The following is a 14,478-nucleotide window of genomic DNA, read 5'->3' on the forward strand; positions in this document are numbered from 1 at the left end:
GTGGCTATGGTTGCCAACAAATAGATGATTGTTGTAGGTATTTGAATGGAGGTTGAAAGTGTACTAGACCAAGCTTGAGCTCACGAAGAAGAAGGCTCTGATACCAATTGAAGGGAGGCGAGCCCTAAATTGGAAGCACGAGTGGGAGCAAGAGCAAGAGCAAGAGAGAGAGATACACAATGTGGGAATTCCAACAATCACAATGTGTGACCGGCCTTTCCTTTATTCAAATATCACTGAAAGAATAAAGAATGAAGTGACAGTGATGGGCGCCCGTTGCCTATAGTGTGCATGCATGGGTTCTATCAGTGTAGTAATACATGGGCGGCTAGGCAGAGGCGCCTTTATCCCCAACACATCAAACTGCCCATTGTGTGGATGCATACGAAACATTGCCTATCTTGGCCCTCTCATCATCTAATTGTAGATAATCGACCTAACTAACCTTCACATGAGAAGGTAAAGGACATACAATAGGTTTACCATCCTACATATGGAATCACTCAAGTACTTTGTGAATATACTCCTTCTAGGACAAGTAGAGAAGTCTCTTGGAGTGATTGTGCATAATGTGCATACCAAGTTTGTGTGAGGCTTGTCCCATGTCCTTCATCTCAAATATCTTCTCAAGCTGAGTCTTTAAAGCATCTAGCTTAGCACGAGTACTCCCAACCATAAGCATATAAGGCGACCATCATAGGCCTTTTTCATATATAAACATAGATCTCTCTCGCTATGAGAATACCTCTCCGAATGCATCAAAGCGTCAAACCTATGGTATCACTCCCTAGGTGCTTGCTTAAGCCCATAAATAATCTTTTTCAATTTGTATACTAGGTGTTCCATAACTTTCTCCACAAAGCCCTTAGGCTACTTCATATAAATCTCATCATACAAGTCCCTACGTAAGAAAGCCATCTTAACATCCATTTGATAAAGATTCAAATCTAACAAAGTAACCAAGGCCATGTAAGAAAGCCATCTTAACATCCATTTGATAAAGATCCAGATCTAACTGAGTAACCAAGGCCAAGACCAAGCATAGGGTAATTATCTTGACTATAGGAGAAGACTTCATCAAAGTCAACACCATGCTCCTACTTAAACCCTTTGTAACCAATTTAGCCTTATATGATGTTGATGACCAAGTACTCTAACTTGTATATCCACTTGCATGGCAATGCACGTTTCACATTAGTCAAAGAAACTAAGTCCCACATACAATTCTTCTACAACAAATCATACTCAAACTGCATAGCCCTCTCACAAGAACGAGAATCACCTCTGCACATAGCCTCGTACATAATTGGCTCAATAGAGTCTGTCATCACCATGACATAATCCATAAAGGGCTCATAGAGATCAGGAGGATGTGAAGCTCTAGCACAACACCTTAAAGCTAACTGTGGAGCATGTACAACATGTCTTCTTTGTCTAACAACATGATTCTACATAGCATATGGATCATGGGCCACTACATCATCAATAACTATAGGAGGTTCTCTCATTGGGACTGGATGTATGGTAACACTAGGCTCTTCCTAAAGACCACCCTATGTACCTCAACTACCTGTTAAGGTTGCTTATGCATCTTCTCCTCATGGAAAATCACATCATGGCTATAGATAACCTCTGAGCATGTGGATCCCAAAGGCGATAGCCCATCTCATCTACATCCCCATATCCAAGAAACATATATTTGATAAACTTCAAAGCCAACTTATTGCACTTGTCTTTCGGAATACGACAAAAAGCCTTACATCCAAAGGCCCTCAAATGAGTATATGATGGAGGTTTTTCAAACCATACCTCTTTTGTGACCTGAGAACCAAGAGCAATGCATGTGAATCTATTAATGAGATGCATGATAGTAGTAACTACCTTTGTCAAAAAAAAAAAGAGGTAAGCCTACCTGACTAAGCATACTATGGACTTTTTCTTGAATGGTCTTATTCATGTGCTTTGTAGTGTCATTCTAGGGTGGAGTTTATGGGGTAGTGAACTAATGCTTGATACCCAATTCATTGAAAAACTACTCAAATGCCTTAGAGACATATTCATCCCCATTGTCAAACCATACGCATTTCAACCATGCCCAGACTAGCTCTCAATAAGAGCAAGAAATCGATGAATTGTAGCTAGAACATCCGATTTCTGTGGGAAAATTTTGGGTGAGCATTGCGAGCTATCCAATATTTCCTATATTTTGGGCACATGTAGACAACCACTTCACATTGGCTCTTTACTATTTCCAAATGAGTATAAATGGCAAACCTTGTTATCCTAAAATATGATTGGTGGGTGCAAACATCTTTAAAATATGTTTAGACCATTGTGAAATCCCCCTTATATTATAAAACACAATGTTGTATTGAGTTGGCTAAGTAAAAATTGCAATAAAAAGAAAAAGCACCAAGGTGTAGATGAAACATCAAGGTGCAGATGTTGCAAACCATTTTACAAAATCTTCCACCACTAGAATCAACTAGTGTGGACAAGCATCAATGGATGTTGTAAAAAAATAGACAAACAATGCTTGGCACATACTGGCAAAGAGGATGATGAGAGATGGCATAAATCATTGTAGAATCAATATTGGGCCCTTGATGTACATAGTTTAGTTTGGAAGGAGACCTTTGCAGTACCTAATGAGCTTGTAGTAGTAGCATCTCCACAAACTAGTCCTTGTCACTTGTCATTGTATCAATCATCATGAGTATTGGGGATGGCATTCTCTTTTTGGCATGATGATCAATCTGACATTTTAATGCAGCCACACCTTGAATGGGTTCATGATTAGATTGGGACTTATATTACTCATTGATGTATATAAAGTCTTTTTGCATGGCTCCAAAACTAGCTATCATGTTCCATGATATTGGTTGACTAGAAGCACTACCTACTCATGGTAATCCACATGACTACATGTATAAGCATCCATTTTATGACTTGACCTACCCATTGCAAGGTTGAAGAATCAACAAAAGTTTGTAGTTGTTGATCATTATTCAAAGGAGCTATTAATCACTTATATTAGGTGATGATGATAAATTCTAGTATGGGTCAGTACATGTCAATCACAATGACTAGAGCAGCAATTGTTTGGGCACATGGACTTTCTCCACTACAATAGAAATATAATTCAAAGCTATAACCATTGTGACAAGAATGTGCACATGGACATGATGATAGTGTGGTTGCATGTCATTTGATAGGTTCTAGGTTCAATACTTGGAGCAAGCACTTCCTATCCTCTTTTAGAGGTCTCATTTTCTCTAGTAATTTCCTAATAATTAGGTAGCCTTGTCCATGATGGTAGGGCCCCTACAAGTATTTGCCCTTGTCCACTTTTACTTGCTATATTGCATGCCTTGTCATCACATGCTAGTTCTAGATATATGAACATTGAGAGTTTGGCCTTATATTTTTTCTCTAAACTACTATTGTTATGCATGTGAGTTGTCAAATATTTACTATCACATGTGGCATGTGCATACTCATTAATCACTTTAACTTTCATCATGACTATAGGAGATGTGAGACTTGATTGGTTTTATAGCAAATTAGCAATGTTGATCAGGTTTTGATAAGTGTTGTGAAGCGAGAAATTAGGTATAAAGATTTCCCTTTAGCGTGTAGAATTTGTCTAAAAAAAGAGATTTTGAAATTCTTTTCTTCTAAACCCATGTGATACACTTACATATTTTGAAGTTTTCATGAGCGACCATTCTATCTCTTTGTTGGCTTTTCAAGCATAGAATTTCCATGAAAGAAAGGACAAGATTTGCACATGATCCTTCTATACCAAAGACATCGTATTCATGATACACATTGTGTTGAAGCATGTTTTGTAGAATGCCGTGCACAATGAGCAATGAGGGAGAACACCACTCTCATATCCAATCCTAATTTGTAAACTCTCCAATAAAGTTAATGCTTGAAAAGATTAGGGAGACTAAAAAACCAAGAGAGGGAAATAAGCTATATACTTATTCATAAAAAGGAGTCATGCAACTATTGTGAGCATAACATCAATCCAAATAAGTGGTCTCCTTGGATCGAAGAGAGTTGCAGCTCCTTGTTTTACATGGGCTGAAGTCCCACTAAAAGAGGTGATGCCTCCTTAGTTTTTGTGAATTGAGAGGAGCTTGTAGCATTAACCTAGATGGAGAGATTTGGCCCCCTCTCCACTACACTTTTCAAATGGCCATTGCATAGAGAAGCACACCACTTATATAAGGTATTATCTTTCTCAAGTTTATGGTTTTGAAAAATTTAGCAAATCATCATGTTTTTTGAAGGGTTAAGGGATGTAGATGTACAATAGCATACTATTTTCACTTGTCATCCTAATTGTATCAAAGATACTTTGTTCCATCAAAACTTATTATTGTCATGGTTTATCAAATACACTGTTATATTGCATGATCATATTCAACTTTATGCTCTAGCAACACCTTCATAACAACTAGAACTTTCCGCATGACCATTGAGTATACTCATTTATCGATACCATATAGAATAGTTAATATTGCATGTACATAATATGAGTGGCAAATACTCTTAAGTAGCATTAGTATCCATATGATGTGCCCTGGTTTGAAATTGATGGACTATTTGCAAGATCCACTGCTAGGATCTTGCCCATAATATTGAGATTTGTCCAAGATGTGTAGTGCCTTTTCTCACAAACAACATCAGATACATTGACACAATAAGGATTTCTCTTGCATAGCTTTTTCTATGCTATAGTTTCACGTTGCAAAATGGTCTAATGTGTAGACTAGATGGAGTGCATACATTGACAAAGGCAACCTATGTCATCATTCATGTGGCTAAGTGCATTCAGAGGATATTCTATTTAGCGTAGCTCCACACAGTTGCTTAGCATGATTGACATATTTAGCAAGAGCTCGATGATGAATGCTATTACATGTGGCATGTTCGAATGAAGGTCCTTGGATCACAATCTTATAATCTCTTGGATAAGCAATGGGAAGGTGAGCAACACAAAGAAGCAATTAGTTGTATTCAAATTCACATATGTGCTCACTTGCCAATTTGATGGTGCAGCTGAGCTACAAATATCCACTTAGTTCTCATTGTACACATTGTACAAGTCATATTTCCTATTGATGTATCAACTAAAGCAAGCCATTATGATCACGAACAACACAAATATAATGGTGCCCCACATGACATCAACAAGCATAAGAGACTGAACAAGAATCATAGCAACCATGATGTGATAAGGAATATTGTCAGGTATTCGTCTGGTACAACCTTCCGATATCACTACTCAATCAATCGTTTGACACTACAAGGCCTTGAAAGACTTGATCAACATGGTGGACACATGGGACTCGCCAAACATCTTCATGACATTTAGATTGGATGAGCCCATGGAAACTAAGTGGATCCAGATATGGAAAATGGAGCTGATCACATGGAATACAACCCTTGATATAATTGGAAGGATTGCCCTTTCCCATGTTCCCTCAAATTTATGAAGTGTATGTATCCTAAGGCAAGCAAGTTCTTAGCCAACTGACACCACGTTGTCCACTTTTCCCACTCATATGCAAGTTGCAAACCTCGGTGACAAGCACGCCAACAAGCTACGAGAACTTGTCTTTAGCAAGCAAATGCATGTTTGCCACCACAATGTTCCCACAATAGGAAGATGTAATCCAAATATTAGTTTCCATATGAACCTTAGCTTGAAGTGGACTTCATCCTAGCTTTTAGGACACCGATATGGTTGTACAATTGGTTAGACTATGAGAGGTGCAATGTCTCTCTTGTTAGGGGAATGGCCAATTGCCACACAATGGGTGGACGAGTTACAACACTTTGAAAGGCCATGTATCCTTTTGTAAATACTATTTGGAAAAGACATGGCCAATACCTGCCTAAGTGCAATTTGGATAGAGTGACTATATGTCTCTTGTGCAAGTGATAGATATTGTCACACTTCTATCTGATTTAGTTAGAAGTATTAGTATGTTTGGACTCCGAGAGAGGAGATTTTAACGTGCAGCACGAGAGTGTGTCTCTGACAGAGAGAATGCTAGGACTATGTGAGGCAGCGCTTATTCCTGTATCATCATCGGACGGTGGCCTTCATGGCCTTCTACCGGCGCAATGCACAAACAAGGTCGTTGGTCTGCAAAAGAAGCCGAGGCCCTTCTCTCGCGTATTCGTGTCACATGCAGCCGCGCTCGCGACACATGCAGTTCCTTCGTTAGATGAGCTCCAACGCACTCAGGACGATGCTCCCGTCTCATCCCCTCAGAGGAAGGCGTCCGCATTTGGAGGCTCAAAATTAGACAAACACGGCCGCCTCAGTAGCCCCCGAGCTGCCCGTGAACTCGCCTTGTGAGTAATCGCTGCATCATCATCGTCACAGCGAGCACAGAATGCAGTCAAGAGTCATTGATATAATGATGATGCTAAGAATTTTGCCTCTAGCAAGTCATGCATTACCATGCGGTGCGCACTGAGTGCAAAATGCTTCAGATTTGAGAAGGTATGGCCATCCATGGGGCCGCCTGGCCATGCGCCACAATACCAGAGTTCAAGTTGCTTTGACCGGGGGCAGGACTAGTTTTAGAGATGAGGCACAAAAGCAAATAGAATTGCATTACTACATACAATCTTTTCCCTTCTGTAAGTACTGATTAATAACGTTTCATGAGCAAGAAGGAATAAATCCCATTTACTATACCCGTAGTTCCAAACCCAGTTCCTTTAAGAAAAGATGGAGCAGCCTGTACGTCTAACCCTTTGACACATGATAGAATCGACAATTCTTTCTGACACTGAAAAAAGTCTTAGGTTTTGTCAAGCTAACCACTTGTCTTCTTATTCTTTTCCACTTGGAGTCTTGTTAAATGCTAGGATTTTGTGTTTTCTCAATAAATACACTTTAATCAGGCAGTGCACTTTAATCACATGCAGATTGATGCTATACTCAGGATATGTTTCAGGGAAAAAACCACTTTGGGTTTTCAGAGAGCGATTGAATCAAACTTCCGGAGGTACCCACTAACATTTCAATGTTTGCATTTGTTATTCAGCATATTCATTCTAGAGATTTGATTTGATTATTACTGGTTATCCACTTGAACTTCTAGTCATCCTTATTTATATCAGTAATGTACTCTCTACTTACTGCTTGTTATTTATTACTTGTCATAGTTGTTCACGCCTAAATTATTCTCACCAATCTTACAACTGTTCCTGGATCAGGCAAAGTATTCTGTATGATCAAGATCTTACAGCATTAGCTTGTTAACAGGGCACAAAATTATGCTTGGACATTTAATCTTGTTATCTAGGCAGCCTGCTGTAAAGAACTTGGAGCTGGGAGAGTAACATGTGAACCAAGAGGTTGTGTTCTAGAGGTGATTCCATAAGAATAAGCTGAACCTTAATGGCTTATTATGTATAGAGATGGCAATAGCACACAATGAAAGCCCATAGATTTAACTCTGAGAATTGATGATCCAAGTGATGTTTTGAGTCTCAAACTAGACCCTCCATGCTGTAGCTGAAGACTTTGTAGTTGAGAAACAAGGGTAGATTAAACCATAGAACCTTAGAACATGTGCTGGCACTCTCAATTGATGTAAGCAATGATTGTCAAGTAAAAGTGAGTGCTGAGGTCAGCTGGATTCGAGTCCAAGGAGGTGGAATCAATACAGAGGTGCTGTTAATTCTAGCATTGTGATCATGGCCAATCCTCTTGTATGACCAATTCCATCAGCATCTGACATGTAATCTTGATGTACAATATCTTTGTAAAACTAAGTTATGAAGCAGGGTTGGGGGGAGGGGGATTGTGGTTAGAGGGAGGGGGTAGAAGGGAGATTGGGGAAAGCGGATGGGGGTTATAAAAAGGGAGAGGACATGGCTAGGGGCTCACTACCAGATGTCTGTTTCACTTTCCATGCACAAGCTAATTGTTCTTTTCCTTTGGGTTGTCTTGTGCAGGGGACTTTAGTTTAGATCTTTTGGCAAATTACAATCATATTCCTGATGATTTGGATTCTATTTATGTGGAAGATTTTCAAAGTAAAAATGATTTGGAACAGCAACAACAAAGGGACTCATTACTTGGTATGTTATTTTGTGTGCTGAAACAGACCAATATGCTTACATTTTTTCCTTGTGATTTACAAAGGCTTTAAATAGCCATTTTGTAAGAAGCATTACTGAGAGAAGCTTTGAACAGCTATTGTGTAAAGAAGCATTACAAAAGGTACAGAGAAACATTACAAAATAGTGCATAATCATGAATATGTAGCCATGGTGTCATGCACATTTTACCACCTCTACCATTTGGATTGGTGCTGTATTATGCAAAGGTGTGATTTGTCATCCATAGGAAGTGATAATAGGAGGGTCTCGATTTTAAGTGAGTGATTAAAGGTCTCATCATGTGTGTGTCCTCTCTCCTGTATGATTACATCTTTTACTCTTACTCCCTCGTTTTTGTTAAGTATGGTGGTTTTGGGCTCCACCAGGGAAAGGAGGGAAGGGGGTGTGGGAGGACAGTCTGTGTGATGCATGGAAACCCAAAGTCCAGTTTGCTTGCTCTTTGGTATCTGTGATTCATTTCTTCTGTATCCACCTTGATGCATTTTCACCATGATTATGATGGAAATGATGAGATGAGCTGTGTGTGGAAGGGACCTTCACAAGCTTGCAATCTGGCCATTACTCCCTTGTGTTTGCATTGATTTCTCACTCTATCTCGAATTGCAGCAATGATAGATACAGAAAGCAAGTTCTTCTTTATACAAGGATCAAAGAATACATCATTCCTGTTCAATGCTTGATTCATAAGAGGCATTATTTACATGTAGCATTTTCAAAGCCTTTGATTGTCAATAAAGCTACTCACCTTATAGGTTTGACCTGCTTCTGTTGCTCAGCTGCACCATCTCGTGGGACTTCTGCCAGCTTTTGGCTGCCTTTTTCTGCGTACCACCTGCCCTTTCTCCAGCTGCCTATTCATTGCTTGTATGACCTGCTGCTCTCCCTATACTTGCTGCTCCCACTACCTATCCTTTCTCTCGCCTCCTGCCCCCTGCTGCTCCCGCTGCCTGCTTTTCTTGCCTTCTCACCCAGCTCCCCTGCCTGAAAGCACTGCCACTGCCGCCCTCTGCCCAACTGCCTCCTGCCTGCCTCCTGGCCAGCTAACACTGGCTGGCTGGTTTTCTGCCCTGCTCTCCCTGCCTCCCAGTCTCCAGCCCACTTTCTCTCTGCCTTGCCAACAGCTTCTACATTGGCAGCCCTCTTCCATGTAGTGCCTTCCTGTCAGAGTGCAGCGATGCGGAAGCGTGGGACCAAGACTGAGAGAGAGAGAACGCAGAGAGAAGAGAGAGAGAGACAGTGGTAGATGAAGATCTGCTGTATAAAGTGTGCTGTATACAAAGATATGCAGATATGTACACAGGCGCAGTGCGTGGGACTGCGTGTCTCCACCTCGACGATGCAACCTGTTGTTCACCTCGAAGTCCGCTGCAATCTGCATGATCTCCAACCTGAAATCTGCAAACAGAGATGAAATCTGCACGAGCCTCCAGCCTGTAATCTGCGAACAGAAGTAGGAGAAGACTGCTGGAATATCGGCTATAAATAGCCTCAAAATAGGCGCCCAGTAAATGCAGGTCGGCTGCAGCCAACTGTCCAGCAACAGGTCGGACTGTCACGTGGCAGTCCGACTGGGCAGTCCGATTGCACTCCGACAGGATCTGAATCTAATCGCTAACACCCCCTCTTAGAGCCTGGGCGGGGCAGAAGCCTGATGGATCTGGCATGTCTCCGAAGTAGAGCCTGGGGAAGTGCCTTAGTAAACAAATCTGCAAGATTGTCCTCCGTCTTGCAGTACTCCACAGCAATGGTCTCATCCAGAAGCTTCTCTTTGATGAAGTGGTACTGGATTTCTATGTGCTTCGTCCGGGCATGGAAAACAGGATTCCGTGCCAAGGCAATGCAACTCTCATTGTCACATTGCAGCAAAGTAGGACGAGTTTGGGGGTAGCCAGGCTTCTCCAACAATCTCTGAAGCCACTCAGCCTCACATGTGGTGGAAGACGCGGCCCGATACTTCGTTTCAGTAGACGAAAGGGCTACCGTGGACTGCTTCTTGCTACTCCATGAGATAACACCTGCACCCAAGGTAAAACAATAACCTGTGGTAGACCGCCTATGGTCCATATCACCCAATCCGAGTCGCTCCAACCTACAAGTACAAGATCTGAACCACCTGTGCCTGCAGGATAATGAATCCCTAAATCAGATGTCCCCCTCAAATACCGAAGTATCCTCTGGGCAGCTTGCCAATGCACCGTCTGAGGTTCACTCATGAACCCCGCCAAGAGACCAACAACAAAACAAAGATCAACACGAGTGTTGAGGAGTCAAATCAATGATCCAATCAACTGACGATAGCGGGAAGCATCCGCCATGGGAGAAGCTGAATGTGAAGTGGCGTTCCAGTTCGGATCCATAGGAGTAGAAATGGTCCGACAATCCTCCATTGCAAAAGAAACCAAGAGCTCCTGTATATATCTTTGCTGAGAGATGAAAATCCCCCTCTGAGACTGATAAATCTCATGGCCCAAGAAGAAATGGAGTAGATTCAAATCCGTCATCTCGAACGTCTGATGTAAAGTTGCCTTTGTCTCTTTGACCTTCTGTGCATGATTACTTGTGACAATCAAATCATCAACATACAACACAAAAAGCACACAACTAGCCTCGGAAGTGTGTACATAAAGCTGCGGATCGGCCTTGGAACGCCGATATCCCAATTGTGACTGAAGGAACGAATCAATCTTCTCGTTCCATGCACGCGGAGCCTGCTTGAGGCCATACAAAGCCTTCTTCAACCTGTAGACTTTCCCATCTGAAGATTCAAAGCCAGGAGGCTGCTCTACATAGATCTCCTCCTTCAAATCACCATTGAGGAAGGCTGACTTCACATCCAACTGGTAGACAGGCCATCTCCTATGGCCAGCCAAGGCAAGAACAGCTCGAATAGTCGCCATACGAGCAGTGGGGGCAAAAGTGTCATGACAATCAATCCCTGGGCGCTGTGCAAAACCTTTAGCAACAAGTAGAGCCTTGTGCTTGTCCAAAGAACCATCGCTAAGGTACTTGGTCTTGAAGACCCATTTGATGCCAATCACCTTCTTATTTGGGGGGGCGAGGCACGAGATACCAAGTGCCATTCCTCTCAATAGCCTCCAACTCGGCTTCCATAGCTTTCTTCCATGGTGCGGACTGTAAAGCCTCCTTCACGGAGGTGGGCTCTCGATCTTGCATAACACGAGTCATCAAACAATAGTTAGAGCAAATAAGCTCCGTAGAATGTGCTTGGTGCCTCTGTGACCGCCACGGACCATCCTGTGGTCCCCACTCCTCAGGGACCCCCTCGATCCCTGAATTGCGGAGTGTGTCACGGGCCCAACGAGGAGGAGGCCGGACCTCTCCTCGTCTCTCTCCATCAGCTGAAGACTCTGGGATATCCACCGGTGGTAACTCCTCAGGGGTGACCGGTGGAACAATAGACTCCGTATCGGAAACAGAATCGGAATCAAAAGGCGCGGGCTCCAAAGGAACTATCTCGGGAGCCCAACTCTCCCGTGGATCTCCAAGAACGGGATGCTCCTCACCCGCTGCTATAGCCAGAACCTCCACGAACCGCACATCTCGACTGGTGTATACATCCCGCTTGACGGGATCATACAAACGATAGCCTTGGGACTGAGAGCTGTAGCCAACAAACACCTGTCTTCGGGAAGCTGCTTCAAATTTATCATGATGAGGCTTGGGAATGCGAACATAGGCATCATACCCAAAAACCCTAAAATAAGAAATATCGGGCTTAGTCCCAAAGTAAGCCTCAAAAGGTGTCATCCCATCAACGGCCGAAGTGGGGGATCGGTTAAGGATGTGGACTGCAGTAGCCACAGCCTCGGCCCACAGAAACTGAGGTGTTTGTCGGTGCTCCATTATGGTGCGCGCCATCTCGATCACACTTCAGTTCTTCCGTTCAAGAATGCCATTTTCTTGAGGAGTGTTGGTGTTAGCAAACTCCTGGTGAATACCTTTATCTGCACAAAAACGAGCAAACTCATTAGAAACAAATTCACCACCCTTGTCGGATCGCAAGGTCTTTAATCGCCGGCCTGATCGATTCTCCTCAAAGAGAAGCCAATCCTTGAAGTGGGAGAAAGCTTCTGACTTCAACGCTAAGAAATAGGCCCAAGTCATCCTGCTGTAGTCATCTACGATCAACATGAAGTACGAGCTTCCTCCCAAGGACTCGTTCCTCGTTGGGCCACAAAGATCCGTAGAGACAAGCTCCATCGGTGAAGTAGACCGCCGCGAAGCTTTATTGGGAATCGCATCCCTATGCTGTTTCCCATGAATGTAGGAGACGCATGGCTGCTGGCTCACCACTATGTTCGGCAACCCTCGAATAAGCTGTCCACGTGACGCCCTCCGAAGATAATCATAGTTGAGGTGACTAAATCGAGCATGCCATAGCTCTGATTGTGTCTGAGAGGTAAGAAGAAGAGTAGGGAGGGCGGTAGAAGACGTCAATTTGTAGATGCTGTTCTCCTCATATCCTGATGAGAGAACCTTCCTTGACCCACGATCAAGGACTCGCACTAAATCACTGTCAAACTCCACCAAAAGTCAAAGGGAACAAATCTTATGAACCGAAAGTAGATGATACCCTAAACCTGGCACATGCAAGACCTCTGAGGTATGGGTACCACCACGTCCATTCGGAATAAGCTGCATCTCACCCCGTCCTGCAATAGACACCGAAGAGCTATCTCCGATGAGAATCGGCCCACGCGAAGGTCACAACTGGGCAATACCAACCGATGAAGGAGTCATGTGCCGGGAGGCACCACTGTCAACGATCCACTCTCGAGCTTGGGGAGCTGTTATTGCAGCGCCAGAAGCATTCGGTGTAGAGTCCTCAATGACAGCTAGATAAAGAAACGCAGCTGATGAGGGTGCAGCCACTGCTCCAGAATCCTTCGTGTCCTTCTTGTTGGTGTCCTTCTTGTCTTTGTCGGGGCAATCCTTCTTCCAATGGCCAGTCTTTCTACAAATATGGCATGTGGATTCTTTGTCCTTGTTCTTCTTTGACTTGTTGTCCTCCTTCTTCTTCTTTTGGTCCTTCCCCTTTTTCTGAGAGGCTTGACCTGTCAAGGCTTCCGACTTGGAAGCATGCTGTCCCTTCAGTTGTTCCTCTTGGTCCAAGACCATAGGAATCACCTCTTCCCACCGAAGAGTAGACTCACGCCCCGAAGCAATAAGGGCGGAGTAGAAAGCACCGAATCGTGGCGGCAACTGGGACAAGAGTGTGATCGCCATGCTAAACCTGCATCTGAAGCTGTCTAAGCTTGTTGATGTGCTTCCGCAGCGAAGAAGACTTGTTTACGGACAAGGTCCGCATCTGCACCTCCAAAGAAACCCGCTTCATAAGGGTCATGCGGTTATACATCTGTGATCAAGCTCCAGCCATATCTCTTGAGCCATCGTCAAGTGCTCGATGTGGGCTATCATGGCTGTAGTACAAGACAGAAAAAGAAAAGAACGAATCCGGACATTCAGTTTGTCCTAGTGAGATTGTGCCTTGGCCAACTCCGCACGAGCATCGGAAGAGAGTTTGGACTCATCTCTCACCGAGGGCCGGTTGATCTCCTCCTGTACTAGCTCCGCCAAATCGTAGGACTCGAGGATGGCCAACATCATCACGCGCCAGATGCGGTAATTGTCACCATCGAGCTTTTGATCTGCGGGAAGAGCCGGTAAGACAGAGGCACCTTCCGGTCCATGATCGTCTGGAACTCCAAGTCAATCTCTGTAGACATCTTCACCTGTAATGCCTTGACAAACGCAAAAGCAGCCCCCTCTGACTGTGAAAACGCAGCCTGCTAGGGCTCTTTCTTCTGTGTCCTGTACCTTCTTCACCCGCCGGAGGCGATGAAAAAGCAAAACCTGCACTTGAAAGCTGAAAAATCAGCCTTCCTCCTCTTCAAACAGCAACAAACAGCAGCAAATCCACCAACTGGACTCCTTTCCCGTGCGCCCACGCTCGCTTCAGCCTTGTTCCGAGGCGTAGCCCTCCCGCTCACCCTCAAACGCTGGAGACGCAGCCTTGTGTCGCGATGGAAACTCCTCTTCAGGTTGGTTCTTCACTCAGCCAGCCCTTCTACACTGCTCTGATACCATGTCAGAGTGCAACGATGCGGAAGCGTGGGACCAAGACTGAGAGAGAGAGAACGTAGAGAGAAGAGAGAGAAAGAGACAGTGGTAGATGAAGATCTGCTGTATAAAGTGTGCTGTATACAAAGATAATGCAGATATGTACACGGGCGCAGTGCGCGGGACTGCGTATCTCCACCTCGACGATGCAACCTGCTGTTCACCTCGAAGTCC

At 43.7% G+C, this 14,478-nt stretch overlaps 1 protein-coding gene across 3 annotated transcripts in view; it reads left to right on the forward strand.

Annotated features, from left to right (window-relative positions):
* The first annotated feature begins 5,974 nt into the window (after positions 1-5,974).
* The window catches only part of LOC148032335 (antitermination NusB domain-containing protein), a 95,999-nt gene continuing 87,495 nt past the window's right edge, over positions 5,975-14,478 (forward strand). For 2 of the 3 annotated variants that reach the window (XR_015691610.1, XM_087682963.1), the window contains exons 1-3: positions 5,978-6,378; positions 6,961-7,040; positions 7,996-8,121. Coding sequence is in view for 2 of the 3 variants with exons in the window: in XM_087682963.1 (XP_087539089.1) it covers positions 6,068-6,378; positions 6,961-7,040; positions 7,996-8,121 (517 nt within the window). In the remaining variant the exon portion in view is untranslated. Of the gene's footprint in view, positions 6,379-6,960; positions 7,041-7,995; positions 8,122-14,478 lie in introns of all 3 variants that reach the window. The other variant, XM_087682964.1, reaches the window with a different exon arrangement.

This window comes from Lygodium microphyllum, chromosome 8 (genome assembly GCF_053477565.2).
Source record: "Lygodium microphyllum isolate KBCC chromosome 8, Lygodium_microphyllum_v1.1.10, whole genome shotgun sequence".
Lineage (NCBI taxonomy): Eukaryota > Viridiplantae > Streptophyta > Polypodiopsida > Schizaeales > Lygodiaceae > Lygodium > Lygodium microphyllum.